Source organism: Genypterus blacodes, unplaced genomic scaffold (genome assembly GCF_046128005.1).
Source record: "Genypterus blacodes isolate CSIRO-AG114 ecotype Tasmania unplaced genomic scaffold, CSIRO-AGI_Gbla_v1 ptg000133l_1, whole genome shotgun sequence".
Lineage (NCBI taxonomy): Eukaryota > Metazoa > Chordata > Actinopteri > Ophidiiformes > Ophidiidae > Genypterus > Genypterus blacodes.
Genome location: NW_027466935.1, coordinates 5129707 through 5144970, shown reverse-complemented (window position 1 = coordinate 5144970; position 15264 = coordinate 5129707). Strand labels below are relative to the sequence as shown.

At 43.4% G+C, this 15264-nt stretch overlaps 2 protein-coding genes across 2 annotated transcripts; both read left to right on the top strand.

The window, feature by feature from the left end:
• The first annotated feature begins 284 nt into the window (after positions 1-284).
• On the top strand, positions 285-2687 carry LOC143011027 (fructose-1,6-bisphosphatase 1-like). Its single transcript, XM_076163677.1, has 8 exons — positions 285-530; positions 851-1013; positions 1111-1203; positions 1349-1489; positions 1626-1763; positions 1896-2015; positions 2134-2409; positions 2521-2687. Exons 1-7 carry the CDS (start codon positions 361-363, stop codon positions 2320-2322), a joined length of 1014 nt encoding a protein of 337 aa, XP_076019792.1. The 5' UTR covers positions 285-360; the 3' UTR covers positions 2323-2409; positions 2521-2687.
• Positions 2688-9040: 6353 nt separating this feature from the next.
• gas1b (growth arrest-specific 1b) lies at positions 9041-11154 on the top strand. The gene has a single exon (XM_076164340.1). The coding sequence runs from the start codon at positions 9544-9546 to the stop codon at positions 10327-10329; it is 786 nt and encodes a 261-aa protein (XP_076020455.1). The 5' UTR covers positions 9041-9543; the 3' UTR covers positions 10330-11154.
• The last annotated feature ends 4110 nt before the right edge of the window (positions 11155-15264 follow it).

The following is a 15264-nucleotide window of genomic DNA, read 5'->3' as shown; positions in this document are numbered from 1 at the left end:
TTCATTGCACTGTTGTAACTCACTCAAGTGATTTTATTTATTTTTCACTCAAACAATTCCATCTATTCAACAGCACACAGTGACAGATAAATGAAGATAAAGCTCAAAGCAGGAACGGGAGCAGACCACTGTCCTTACCTTAAAACAAAAAAAAAGTTCATTATCTATGAACTTTGCTCTCCTAAAAACCACACTCACATGCATGACAGTCTTGCGGCGAGAGAGAACACTTGTGATTGGTTAACGCAGCTACACACCCCCGTCTCTTCCATATCTCAGTATAGACTCCTCTTTTAACTCCGCTCACCTTTTTGATCGGAGCCAGTAGAAGCAGGTCCCAGTTTCACGTTTAACAGCATCATGTCTGACAAAGGTACCTTCGATACCGACGTGTTGACCCTCACCAGGTTTGTCCTAGAGGAGGGCAGGAAGGCTCATGGAACAGGGGAGCTTACCAACCTGCTCAACTCCATCTGCACAGCGGTCAAAGCCATCTCCACTGCTGTCAGGAAGGCCGGCATCGCTAACCTGTGAGCATATTATTTCTTCTAATAATACAGTGAATATGTTCCTTGGTTTCATGCGTCTAAATATTAGTGTGAGGCTCGAGGCTTCACACTGTGTCTGGGTTTGATCTTAGCTGGTAGTTTCACAAGATTTGCAAAGCAGTGAGCAGGTTTAACTTGGGCAACGGCCAAAGGTGGCTTGACGATGCATTTGTGCAATCATCCAGGGCAGGGGTCATAGAGATAATGGACGTTTCTTAGGCCTTCCTCACCCACTGTGTGTAAAGCAGCATTAAAAGGAACAGAATAAGCAATTTGATTGAGTTTCTCTCTGGTGTTTCCAGTTATGGTATTGCTGGGAGCACCAATGTAACAGGAGACCAAGTGAAGAAACTGGACATCCTGTCCAATGACCTGGTCATCAACATGATCAAATCCTCCTTTTCCTCCTGTGTACTGGTGTCAGAGGAAGACGAGAAGGCCATTATTGTAGAACCTGAGAAGCAGGTGTGTGCAACTGTGTGTTTCTTTATGTTTATGGGTTTTTGTTCTTGACACATCTGTAGCGTGTTTGCTCATAAACTTCTTATTTGTTGGCCAACAGGGGAAATACATTGTGTGTTTTGATCCACTGGATGGTTCCTCAAACATTGACTGCCTTGTCTCAATTGGAACAATCTTTGCCATCTACAAAAAGGTTTGCAATAATTGTCATTTTCGCTGATACAAAACACATAGAAGCTGTTATTTCCAACTGTTTGGTGTCACAGAATCATTTGAACTTTACTGTGTTTGTCAATCATTTATGAATCATTGATCACTCTTCATGTGCTGTTCTACAGACCACGGACGATGAGCCATGTGAGAGGGATGCACTGCAACCAGGAAGAAACATTGTGGCTGCTGGTTATGCTTTGTATGGCAGTGCCACCATGATGGTTCTCTCCACCGGTCAAGGAGTCCACTGCTTCATGCTGGACCCAGTAAATGATTTAACCTCAGTAGAATGCCCTTCCCCAAATGATAGTGCTGTGTTGTTATTGTGATATAATCTCGGTTAGTCGTCTTGATGGTGATATGCTGTAGTTTCTTATCGGTTCTCTCGCGTTTCTCTTCCAGTCCATCGGTGAGTTCATTTTGGTGGATAGAGATGTGAAGATTAAGAAGAAGGGAAAGATCTACAGTTTGAACGAGGGATATGCTCAGCAGTTCTATCCAGATGTGACAGAGTATCTGCAGAAGAAGAAATTTCCAGAGGTAACACCAATACAATTGCCATTTTTTATATTCAAGCATGTTTACAATACTCATGCTTGATCTTCAAATTGTTCCTGGAAAAGGATCTTTCAGAGGATTTTACAAATTTGCTTACTGATTTTGTGTTTTCAGGATGGTTCTGCACCATATGGTTCGAGATACGTTGGTTCAATGGTTGCTGATGTTCATCGTACTTTGGTGTACGGAGGAATCTTCCTATATCCCGCCAATGTCAAAAGTCCAAAGGGAAAAGTGAGTGAGAGCTAAATGCAACAGAGCCATTAAGGGTTTGGTTTCTATGCTTGCTTGCTGTGAGGAAAGAGAACTGTAAACTGATGTATCACAGTCATGACTCCTCCTTCTATTTTAGCTCAGGCTGATGTATGAATGCAACCCCATGGCATACATCATGGAGCAGGCAGGAGGCTTGGCCACAACAGGATCCATGAATGTTCTGGACATCCAGCCCACATCCATCCACCAGAGGGTCCCTGTGGTCCTGGGCTCCCCGGACGATGTGCAGGAGTACATATCCATCTTTAAGAAGCACGAGAAATGAGGTAGTCACTTAATAGCATTGGGCTTAACAGGCATCAACCAGCAAAATTGTGGAGTTTTTATGGTGTTGCTGTTTTTTTTTTTTACGGTTTAACAGGTCAAGTTTGGTGAAGAACAATCAAAAGCGACTGACTAACCAGGATCCAGCAGGACCAATCAGGATTAATAGCCGAGTGTTTTCTACTCATTCCCTCAACAGCACTGATGAATGAACATGTTAAGTAGTGATAAGAAACGGATCTTTAACCTCATCATACCAGCCTACTCTGCCTCACACTGTGCAAATATCAGGGTGTTGCTGCTGTGTATTATTTGTACAGACTTACCCTGTATTTTTGTAAAATAAAGTGAAAATGTGTTCGTTCACTCACTGGTTCTACAAGTTGTCCACTTTGCTCACATAGGTTGAAATGTGTGAGAGGTAAGAAGTAACTAATCATGCAAAAAGTGCAAAAATAGATTCCTCTGTCCAAATCCAGTCAAATGAATGACAGATTTAACAAAGCAGGGTGCCTTAGTTTATATTTGTACCAGAAAAAGAATAGTTTTCTGTTCATGATGACGTCAAATGTTGACCTAAAGTAATTTTTAACTCTTTTTGCTTTGATCATTGGTCCCATAATAACAACACAATGAACAACAGCCACAATTTCACACTGAGAAGACATAAAAGTAGGAGGGCGGAGGAGCATCCGATTCATCTTTCGGTCCATAACAAACAGCCTTGCTCTCTTTGAGACCCTGTTGTAGTTCTTTGATAGCCAAGGATCGTTTTTTGGCAGCTCATCCCAACAGGCCCCAGCAGAGCCCGAAATGTTTCAGTCTTTCTGCAGCGCTAATGAGGCATAAAGACTCCCTGAGAAAAGCAAAAACATCCACGATGAGAACTAAAAAGCCTCATTTAGCCCTGGTTTATTTAGACAGACATTATTGTCCGTGGAACAACAAAACAATCAAAGCCAACAAACACATATTTTAACTATCCCTGATATTGTGCTGCACTCTCCAGCGGGAACAACATAAGGCATATATACAGTTTGTTCAAAATACAGTCATTTATAAAACTTAATCTTAATCTTGGTGACTCTCACTCTCTAATGTGGATCAAAGGCTGTCACTCTGAAGTCACACTGCTTGTGCACTTGGAAACTTGGCCTGGAAACACAAAAGCTCCTCTGAGAGCTCTTCTGAGCAAAATGGAATTTTTATGGCCTTTTTCTTTACTCGCGCCTTGGCAATTGAACGCCTCACCATACTGGAATATTCAAAGTGATTTGTATGAAAATTAACCGATGTGATTTGATTGCAGATGTTTGATCGGCGCTGGAAGGTTCAGAGCTTTTATTTGAAAAGGATTCTTTTGTTTCAAGCCAGAATATGAAATAATTGGTGTCTTTTCAGCCTTTTTGTTTTTCTGTGCATTACTCAGAGGGGCTGCATTGCCACAGAGACACAGACACTCGCTCACACATCACAGACACACTTGTTTATTTCGATTTTGTTCAGACTCTGTATGATTATAGGTTACTGAGTCAATATTTAGATTTTGCAGGAAAAGCAAAACCCAGCCTGTTTATTTTTCGCTTGCTACTGTGTGTGTGGTATGTGTGCAACTGTGTGTATGTGTGTATGTCTGCGTGTGTGTGTGTGCGTGCGCGCCTGTGGACACTTATATGAAACTACAAATGACAAAATTAAATCATATGGCCTGGACTTAGTAACAGTCATACAATTCAACTAAATACTGGATAAACATGGGTAGGAAAAGATAATTTTACTGTGTTTAAGCCAAAGAACTAATTTGTCACAAAATTAGCCAACAAAAACAGTACAATTATGACTGTGTCCTGGTATGGACGCCTGCTGGGGGATTTGAAACAACAGAGGTAAACGTATTCAAATGTGTCAGGCCTTCCACCATAGAACAATTGTTTACTGTATATTTCTACCAAACATATTAACTTTGAACATTAAAACCCAGTACAATGAAAGGATTGTCCATTTAAGAGAACAGTAAAAAGGTAATTTATAATCAAATATGCAATACTTGGTTCAGCTTTGTTCCTTTTAAGCTGTTTCATGTGTTTGACTGATGTGGTCTTCACCCTGTCCGGGTCTTGGTGAGGACGCTGCTATGTGCTCTTGTCTCATTTCACTGTCCGACTGACTTCAGCCGTGTCCAGACAGGCTCTGTTTACTTTTTCACTCAGATCCAGAGTGTTATGGTGGCACAGCTGTTGCATGTCTGCGTGGTTGACAACCTCTTCTCACCCCGGGGTCCATTTCAGTTTGACCGGCGGTTAATCAAACTGAAGACAAAAGAGTTAGAAGTAATGTGTGTGTAAAGATGTCAATGGCATGTATGACATAGATAACACACTTTATGTGTACAGGCCAAAGAAGGAAACTATGCTACTGGCTTCCATCATAGCTCAGATATAATATTGCAGCACATGTACCATATGGATTTGACATCTTGGGGATGATTTCCCTCAGCACTGAGACAGGACACAGATCCTGAGAGGAGACCCTGTGTTTAAATTAAACATAAACTTCGTATCCTAGACCACCCTGAGTGGAGCTAACTGCTAATCCAAATACTCTGTAAACGTTGTTCCAGACAGGGCCCATATTAGTACCTGAATGCTGGTCCACGGATCACTTCATGCATCCAGCACCCCTGCAGATGCTCTCATTTAAGAGTTGACAGCCATAAATGTAGGCTTGGTACCTCAACATCACCAGATACCATCTCACAATTCCATTTCATTTTCCCTGTGGCATAAATTTCCGCATGCAGCTCTGTGTGACAACCAAATTGACCTCATTCCTCAGATTCATGGACAGAGAAGTGAAATGTTTTTGCTCTGCATTTTGAATGTTTTGTAGCAAGAAGATTTCATGAAATGTCCTACAATAACCACGCAGTCACATAACGACCAGCTATGCAAAAACAATGGTGTTTCACTCACATTAGATATTGAGAAAAGGAGTCTCCATGCTTTATCACATATTCTCTCACATATCACACATCAATACGTTCCTTTGAAGATGCTGCAGGCACAGTGGAATTGCTGTAAAGCTATCACATCACAAAGCCATTACACTGATACGTCGGCACAGTAGTAACATACTTAGTAGATGTTCCTACATATTCCCCTTTGATTCATAATGACCTGACCACCCCTGATGTTGCTGCTCCCCCATTAACATCAAACATTATCGGCTGAAGACATTGGAGCAGACTAAAGAGCTCAGCAGGGACACAATCCAGGATTCTGAACTCTGAATAACCTCTGGGGGAACCATGAGGTTGATTTCCTTGGTGATCTTTTGAGGGGTTTAACTTGTAATTGTGGTATTTTGTGTTTGGAAGCGGTAAAAAGTCAACTCTGAGATTATATTGATTTAAACTATGGTGTTGGTAATGGGAACGGGTGGTGGAGCAGACCACCACCACTGCTGCTGCGCCTCACTCAGGATAGTGTGTTTGGATTAAAAGTGTGTGTATGGTTACTGTCACTGAAGACAGCCTCATGTGAGGTACAGCAAGTCCACCGCAATCTCCATGAGCAGATAAGTGTGTCTTCCTGTTGTTGAATGCCTCACGATGACTCAAATTGTCAGTATACTCACAAGTACTGCAGTTACTAAGCATCTGTTGTCGTAAGTATTGTAATGTTGGAACTACAGTCACAGTCAGTATGTTTACATGCACACTATACTCGGATTGCATCTGCATTTCTTGAATTGTGAGCACAATGTCTCGACCCTGGAGATGAAATGCTGGCAAAAAAAATAAATGCATTGTAGATGAGGCAGGAGAGGCAGTGGCTCAGTGGGTAGTGCTTCCGCTTGGGAACTGGAGGGTAGCCGGTTCGAGCCCCTGCCGAGGTGCCCCTGAGCGAGGCTCCGAACCCTCAATTGCTCCCCCCTCTGCGAAGGGTGGTAATGTAATGTAAGTCGCTTGAGCAGCTATTTCCTATTGGAGAGATACATGATTAGAGTTAACAGGGCGGAGGAAAGGTCACATTTCAAAAACTGAATCCCCCTTTCTGCCTGAGAGATTCTTCTTTTTGAAGCAGGCAGCACCTCTGTGGTTTCACCTTTCGGGAAAATATGATTCATTTTCTACATCAGCCTTTTGCAACTTTGATTCACAATGACCTTTTGTATATTGCTACCAAATTATAATGTTTACATGATGATTTATTGACTTAGGAGTCTATTCAAAGGTTTAACATGCATATAAATAAGATGAGTGATGAGAATAAAAGCTTGGCTGATGCACAGATCGGGTATGTTAGATGTTTTTGGGGCATCAATTCCTCTCTTTGATGTCCTGTTCACCATTTTTGAGGTTTTCCCTGCCTTATAGATAACTGCTATCCATTCATTTCCTTATATAATGAAAACCGATCTGCAGACTCTTGGCACGTGTTTAAATAGTGAACCAATCTGAATTAAATGTTGAATTGAACCCAACTCATTGATTTTCAGATTGTATAGTTTATTCAAATATATTTAAATGTTAAAAGGAATGTCTTATCACATGTTGGACCGTTGGGCACTTTAAGTACCACTAGTGGGACTCTTACCACATTATGAGAACCACTGGGTTTAAAGCATGTTAAGTCTCTTGCACGGTCCAAAGAAAAATGAAAGAAAATCTCTGTGTTGGAGTCTGAGTAGCATTTTCCATGAGCTACAGAAACAAGAAAGAAGAAGGCAGGAAAACACTTGGCAGCTTTTTAATATTGAAACCCCCTCCCCCCTCTCTGCTTTACTCTCTCTCTCTCTCTCTCTCTCTCTCCCTCGCTCTCTCTCTCTGTGGGCTTGGAACGTCTTGAATACAACGTTCAGAGGATTGTTCTGGCATCGCTCCTGTGTATAATGACTTCTGACAGCAGTGGAGACAAACTGAGGAGCATGTCTGTCTCTGCATGCGTCTATTCCTGAGAACCGCATTCCAATTCTGGAGTCGTTATTATATGCAAGTTGCCGCGAGAAACCGCATGTACGGGTTATGGATCACAAACTGCTCCTTTGAGATGTATGGAGACGGTGGAGTGAAACAGTAAAGACACCGTGCACCATGTTTCCCTCACAATGATCTGAGGAGCAAGGTATAAAAGTAAGGAATGTACGTGACGTATTAAAGTAATTCAAGAGGTACAGTTAGGGGGGAAAGCAGCTGTCTGCTCCATCAGATCCGCTAGCCTCGAGTGAAACTGGCCCTTGTTCCTGTCTGGCCTCCGTCCAACGCTGATGGGATTTTGGTTCTGCTTTGCATTATGCACTTAAGTGAAAGTATGGACAGGGTGTGTTCTTTAGTTTGCTGGGAAGTTTTTTCAGGAGCACAGCTTTGTTCTAGTTGTGCGCTGCTGCAGAGTGTGTGATTTTGTAAAGAGCCAAGAACAGCAATAACACCAAGATGAAGAAAACCACAGTTAAATGCGGGACTACAAAAGTGACACAGCAGCCGTGTGTCTCACTGCTGAGCACCGTGTTCAGTCTGAGCTAATTCAGGCTATTTGTAGTTAACGGAAAACACAGAGCAGGTCACCATTTGGCCTTTTCTCGAGATGCCCTCCACTTTGATGTTGCTGTAAAGCGAGTCTCCAGTCAGCCTGTTGTTGTGGTATGCCAGCTGGATGAGGTGGAAGGGGGAGGGGGAGGGACGGCGTATGAGAGCAATGGCTGAGAAAACTCTTCTGCACTTGTCTTGACTCCTCTCTAATCTCTCTAATTGGAATTGGGGGGTCGAAGAGTCCCCTGAGAGCTGCCACATCTTTGCGATCATAGTATGGTGATGTGATGGGGTCAGAGGAACAGAGCGATCCGAGTGACTGAGTGGTTTTCTTTTCTCATTTGGCCTGTTGGCCCCCGTGGCCCCCTTCCGGGAATTGCACTACAGGCAACTGGTGAGGAGCAAGAAGTAAACACAGAGCTGTGTTTGGTTCCAGAGGGGCTTCACACAGTGCACTTGCTGTGTCTGTCAGCACCCTGTGATTGGAGTTGTTATTTCCCCTCACCCTGTTTGCCTCTGACGTGTTATGAATCAATAGGAAATGTCCTCTGCCAAAAGGTGAGGCTGTTGAGCCTTCAGGATTTCACACCACTCTGTAGTTACACTTGCACAGCTGAGTGGGCTGTATAAACTAGTTCTTTCCTGAATGCTATTTTCTCAGCTTTACATTTGGAAAACCGGTCAAACCGAGGTGTCCTGGCCTAATTCCATGGGCTTCCTTATATCATTCTGCTGGCAACCCAACACCTCAGGGTCATGTTTGAAATCGCATCCCAGTCACTTTGCTGCTGTAGCCACTATGGCATTCTCAGTAGGTGACCCACAACTTACACAGCCATCTTTCTTCCAACACAACATGAGTTTGAATTTAATGTAGGCGGCACCTCGTGTCCCGATCAACCACGAGGTGAGGAACTGACAGTTTAAGTCTTGTGGCCGGATCACCATGAATTATCCAAGGGGCAACTTGTGGTCCAGTCACCTCAGTTTGAGAGCCACACTTTATAGTAAGACGCTTTTAGATAGAAGGAGCTCAAATAGAACTAACAATGTATGTATCTATCTATCTATCTATCTATCTATCTATCTATCTGTCTATCTATCTATCTATCTATCTATCTATCTATCTATCTATCTATCTATCTATCAAGTTTCAAACTCTGCCTGACGTCACTGCCCTATGTGTGACGGGGGGAATCACAACAGTTTATTGGACCAATCAGAATCCGTTGTCGCAGTAACCTAATCAGCCCATCAGTGCGGCTCAGCCCTCATTACAGAGCTGCAGCTGGAATGAGAGGATGCGGGCTGGACGCGGAGGCGGATAACTGATCTAACTTTAAGAATAACTGAGGACACCGGGGAGTCTTTGAAGTAAGTTGCAAAGAAAGTTTTTCGGACTCTTTTTGTGGATCTTAAAGTTATTTAATAGCAAAAGATCGACTTACTTCGGAGCTTGACGCCCCCAACACGCTTTTAAAACTCGTCAGATATCTATTCCACCGCTTTTTGGCACCGTATTGGCTCATTATGGCCACTTTGTTTCTCGGTGGCGCCGTAGTGGCTTAGAGGAACTCGCTGACATCACACGCAAACCACCAATGTGGACTAAAACCAAAAGTTGTGATATTGTTATGGAATTACCGAGGCCCTTATGAAGTCAGACATTTCTAAAGTTCACTCTCCGTGGAAATGGCAAGTCGTGCCATGTTGGTGGACAAGAGGAGGAGGAGGAAGACGCCGTTTTTGATATGCAGTGTGTTCGTCCTCTTCGTCGCTCTCTGTGTCGGATCTCCTAATCACAGTCGCCGGCTCGTCTGCTGGCAAGCCATCCTGAAGTGCCACGGAGAGCCGGAGTGCCATTACGCGTACGATCAGTACCTTTACGCGTGTGCGTCTGTCATCAACGGCGACCGCAGGAAATGTCCAAGCCACTGCATATCCTCCCTCATCCAGCTCAATCTGACCCAGAGCGGCCCGGCACTGGAGGACTGCGACTGCGGTTTGGACCCGGTCTGCATGAGCACCAAACGAGCTATCGAGCCGTGCCTGCCCCGGACCAGCACCATGGGTTGCACCGAGGCCCGGCGCCAGTGCGAGAAGGATCCGGCCTGCAGCTCCGCGATGAGGGATTATTTATTTCACTGTCGGAAGCTTTTCGGAGGAGAAAGATGTTCCGATGGCTGCCGGAGAGTCATAGCCGGCATGAGATCCATCCCCAAAGCGCAACAACTTGATACATGCGTGTGTGACGGCATAGAGAGGAACATATGTGAGTACATCAAAGTCAGCATGAAAACATTCTGCTTCGAGGACAGATTCGAGGGCAGCGGGTTCTCAGACACCGAGGAAGACTCTGACGATGACTATTTGGACCAAGAGGATTATACATATGTGGAGAACTCAAGCGGATCCACACCCTGTCAGTCTGCGCTCAGTGCCTTGACCACCATCTTGGTTCTAAGCAAGTTTAACTGAAAAAAGCTTCTATAAGTTTCACCTACAGAAACTCACTCATCACTGCAAACAATTCAAATTCAAACTTTATGGTGTCAAATGTCCTCTTTCACACTCAACAATATCATAGAATATTGAAGGAGTCTATTTTTGTATGCGAGATATATAAATAAAGGTCATTTGTAAAGTGTATATTGTATAAAAAAAAAAGTTACATTTGTCAAACGTCTACCAATGATAAGAGATTTGCACTGTAGAGAAAAAGGTCAAACCCACTCTCTTACTGTCATTTGTGACCACAGAAGAAGAAAATACATTTTTGTCAGACATTGAAAGAGGCCCAGAGTTTTTATATCAGGTTCAGTCCATCACTATGTGAGCGTGTGAGCGTGTCAGATGTCAGGTTGTGACATCAGGGCAGCTTTTCTGTCACCAGCTGCACCGATACTTTCTCCACAAGCCCTTCATTGCAAACCAAAGTTGATGTAAGCCACTGTAAATGGTCTAAATCCCTGTGCAGATAATGCGTCTAAGAATGACAGACTTGACCTTGTAAACACAGCTGTTTGTGTAAGGTATAAAGTGTTAATTTGTGAAGAGTGTTCAAACACGAGTGAGAAAGTATCGACTCCTCCCCGCGGGGAGTTGCAGCACAAATGGAGCCGAGACGGGTTTGGTAGAGTTTGTTTATCCCCACCCCTGTGTTTTTGTTAGAAGTCTTCACACAGACCTGCTGAGAAAAAGCAGCCTGTGTCTGTGTGAGTGGAGCTATTAAGTGCCCATTACACTCACAAACACACACACACACACACCTCTGAATGTATATGTGCATTAAATAAATATGAGTTTTACAATTATTCTTCCTCTGCCTCGAACTTCAATTCTATTCCACTTTTAATTAAGGTGTCTCCTTCCTTATCTCTGTTTCTTCCTTAAAGTGTGTAAATATAACAGACTGAGTGAGCAATACATCAGCAGTAATCAAAAGGCCACCTACTGTAAACAGGTTAACATTTCATAAACTGACAGTGTGTCCAGCAAATCCTGGCTTCTATTCGTTGCACCATATTGAACATAGGGCAGAAACTTCGCCTCATACACAATCAGATCCACTCTACAACGATCGGTGTTAATGGTTGTGATTGCGTACGTCTGTTTACATGCTTGTGCTTTGTCGCATGATGAGAGAAGTGTCCTCTCCGTGAAAGCATTGATAGCAGCCATGTTGTTTTTCAAGGAAGAGAGATGGGCCCTCAAGCCTATAGATTGGAAGAGAAGTCGAGTGGCACCTCTATTGTGGAGGTGCAAAAACACACAATGGTGGAGCAGCACAATGTGGGGGCACTTCATTCCCTCTGTTGCTCTGTCACCCTTGTAGACGGTGGGGGGAGAGCGGGGACACATGCGGTCCCAGGGGGAGGACGGACAGAGGGAGTTATGTGAGAAAGTTCAGCTTTAAGCTCGGCATCAGCGCTTCCGCAGTTAAACAACTAATAATTTGTACGCTAGAGTATTGATTCCAAGTAATGGTGCCCTCTTGTTTGGCTTGGCCTCATAAAATCTGGCTCACTTGATATCATAACAATGAAATAAATATGCTTTAGTTTGTGTTTGAGCCGTGATCTATAGAATGTGTTTCGAGCAAACAATACATAATGGCTGCGTTGAAGGCTTCTTTGGATCATTTGTCACGAGATGCAAAAAAACTCAGCGCTGTCCCTTTAAGAGAGCCGGCCTCTGCTCCAACCATTAATAATTGTAATGCCTTTTTATTATTGTTGAGGATAATGAAGGGATGAGAGTCATGCAGGGGCCCCAGACTATACTTTGCCCTGAAATGTTTTCAATTAACTTTTGGCACCAGAGGAAAAAGGGAATGTTGTTTTTTTCCCATGCTGAAACAGAAAAGAGTCAACCGGGGCTTTTTGCTGTAGGGAGCAGAAGCTCATTAAAATTGCCTCATCATAACTCAAACTGTTGCTTGGTGACCCCCACACCCACCCAGCCAGCCAGCCCCACCCTCACCCACTGCCCCGTAACTAAATCCTTCGCCCTCAAGGTTAGTCTAGTAAGTAAGTAAAAACATACTGGTGACTAGACTTGATCACTTTCCCAGGCAACATCTGCTCAGATGAGAAACTGTTGTTGTTGTTGTTGTTGTTGTTCTCCTTGCCTGGTGCATTGTGCAGCTTTTAACATAGAAAGAGCAACTAAGGTTTTTAAGCCGCTTCACTTCCAAATCTGTTTTTCTCACTTGGCTTATTGTCTTCGTCTTTCAGTCACAGTGGAACTTTCCAAAACTATTTGGCTTTCTTTTTCCTGTTGAGCCTATTTTGAAAGTCCCTGACTAAAGAAAGCTGGTGCTAATTGAGTTATACGTTTCAACCAAAGAGAGACAGTCTGAATATGTTGGCAACATCAAAACGTAAACAGGAATCCACTTCTCCCACCTCTGTTCTCCTTCCATGTAGCACACAGATTGACAGCACAAGTAATCCAACTATAAATAGCAAAAAAAGACCATCGTGTAACAAATATTGCACAATTAAATTCAGTTTGGGGTTTGTTTTTCTTTATTTAAAGAAGAAACCAACTCGTAAAATCTACCTTAAGTGGGATTAAATAAAAAAGAGGCTACTGACTATATGCTGGAATCAGTTTAACAGACCGCCACAGTTGGATTGCAGTTCAGTTCTGACCAAAAATAAACAAACCTACCCATAACGGCGTGGAGTGAATAAACCCTGGTGACCCACAAAAAGCAGGGGGGTGGGGCTGTAGAGAGGTGGGAAAGGTTTGCGGTGGAGGGGGAGTTGATTTATGATTGAGGGTCAGGGGGGGGGTTTGGTTTGGGAGGGGGAGGTAGTTTGGAGTTGAATGTCTCTGAATAATGATGCAGAGAGAGAGAATATATTATCAACCAATAGGATAAGTTTTTCCTACGTGGGAGGGTTTGCAAGGGATTCTCTGCAGGTTGCCTCCCCTGCAGCTCAGCCAGAGAGTGGTGAGAAAGGCTGAGGAAGAAGTGGAGGAGGAGGAGGAGGGAAGACAAAAAAACGTGGATGACAAGGGGGCATAACTTCATTTCCACGGTGCCGGGGCAGCTGTGTGAAGTAATCTGCCGTAGCCGCGCTCTAAAACATCAAATGCCTTTGGTGACCCAGGGAAGTGGGGAGGGGGCAACTCCAACTGTGTCCAGGCGTTTAGGAGAGAGAGAGAGAGGGGAGGGGGGGAGCCTTTCACACCCTTTGTTGAAGGAATATCCTTTACCTCTTCCTTAGTGAAAGGGAGCACTATGTGTTTACGAGATGAGACGACAATGGATCACATTTTAAAAGTAAACGCAGAATTGATCTGAGTTACAAAATGCAAAAGAATTCAGAATCGGAAGAAAGCTTTGATTGAATCTCCATTTTGTGTAAGTGCCTGAACAACAATCTTAAAAAATAATTTATTTGTCATTAAGGGGAAAAAGATTTATTTTATTTGTGTTAAGTTTTTTTCTGTGGGATTATAAAAAGTAATATCTTCAAACTAATCTGTTTTCTGTGTGTATTGAGATTGAAGAACTGTATTTTCACATGCAAAAACAATTATTGTCTGCAGGGAGATTCTGTGATCGTACACACTCATGGATTAGCGTTCAAAATACAAATAGACAATAAAATATAAGAAGAAAATTACAGAGAACACTGAAAACTTGAAAAAAGCACCAAAAAAGTCAAATGTTCAGTTGTCACTCGGTTTATGAGTGTATATGAGTAAACACAGAACAGGGAAGTCTATCGGTGAGCAGAGGTTCATTGTTTTGTGCGAGCTGTTATGTTGAAGAGTGAAGAAAGAACAAAACATTTTAGGCTAAGATAATGGCTCCAGGCCGGCTCGCTGTCCACAGTGAATGGGCTCTCCCACAGCACAATAAGGTCCCAAACTTTTACTCCATTATGCTGACATCCTGAAGGCCAGGGGCCACCACCCCCAGCAGCTAGTCCTCAAGTATGTATTCATCCATCACACACACACACACACACACACACACGCACACGCACACGCACACGCGCACACACACACACGCACACTCTCTTCCACTATAAGAAGGTAATATTTCGCCTTTTACTCCACAAAATGTCTCTAATAGCTGTTGTATGTAGCAGATGCATATTTAACACTTTCAAAATCAGCTTGTGTCATTGCTTCTTCCTCCTTTACTTGACTGGCCTGTGCACATTCCTGATTGTTGTGCAAGGCTGCAGCAGCGCTCACATGGATTTGCCACTGTCTCACTCGCTTTAGTTTGCTTAATAAGACGGCTGGGCCCTGGTACCAGGATCTCCAGTCACGCCTCTACTGTTGGCGCTGAAATGTCTGTATAAATATAAATCCCAGAGCACACGGGAAAATCAAAGCTTGTTAAGCTAAGCAAATATGACACTCATCCCTCTCGGTGTTGTGAGAGCAAATCCACGAGCATTGAAGCAGGAGCCAAACTGTGATAATTTGTTTGAACAGCGGACGGACTCAAAGAAATAATGAGCAATGGTGAAGAGTAGAATAGGGAAAGAATGACATGAACAGAAGCAGGGAGAGGTGAAGCATTGAAGCTTCTCATCCGAATCAAACCTGTCAATTCTGAAGCTGCTTTTGGCATTTAGAACCTCCATCTCCAGGTGAGGTAAGGTAAAGTAGGTTCAGGTGTTCACTTATAGATCTTAACCTGATAGCTCCTGTTGGGGTTCCCTATTCCAGATGATGTAGCTCTGCCTGATATCTTGACATTGTTCCCATTTGTCTTGGGGAATACAACACAGCACACCTCCCAGGGTGATCAAGCAGACACAACCAGAACAGGTAGGAGGTAGGAGGTATTCTCTCATGTTCTCCGAATGCCTCGTGATCTGGCAGAATTGGAAAATGTGGCTATAGGAAGAGTGGGAATCTCTCTTGGAATTGCCTCTT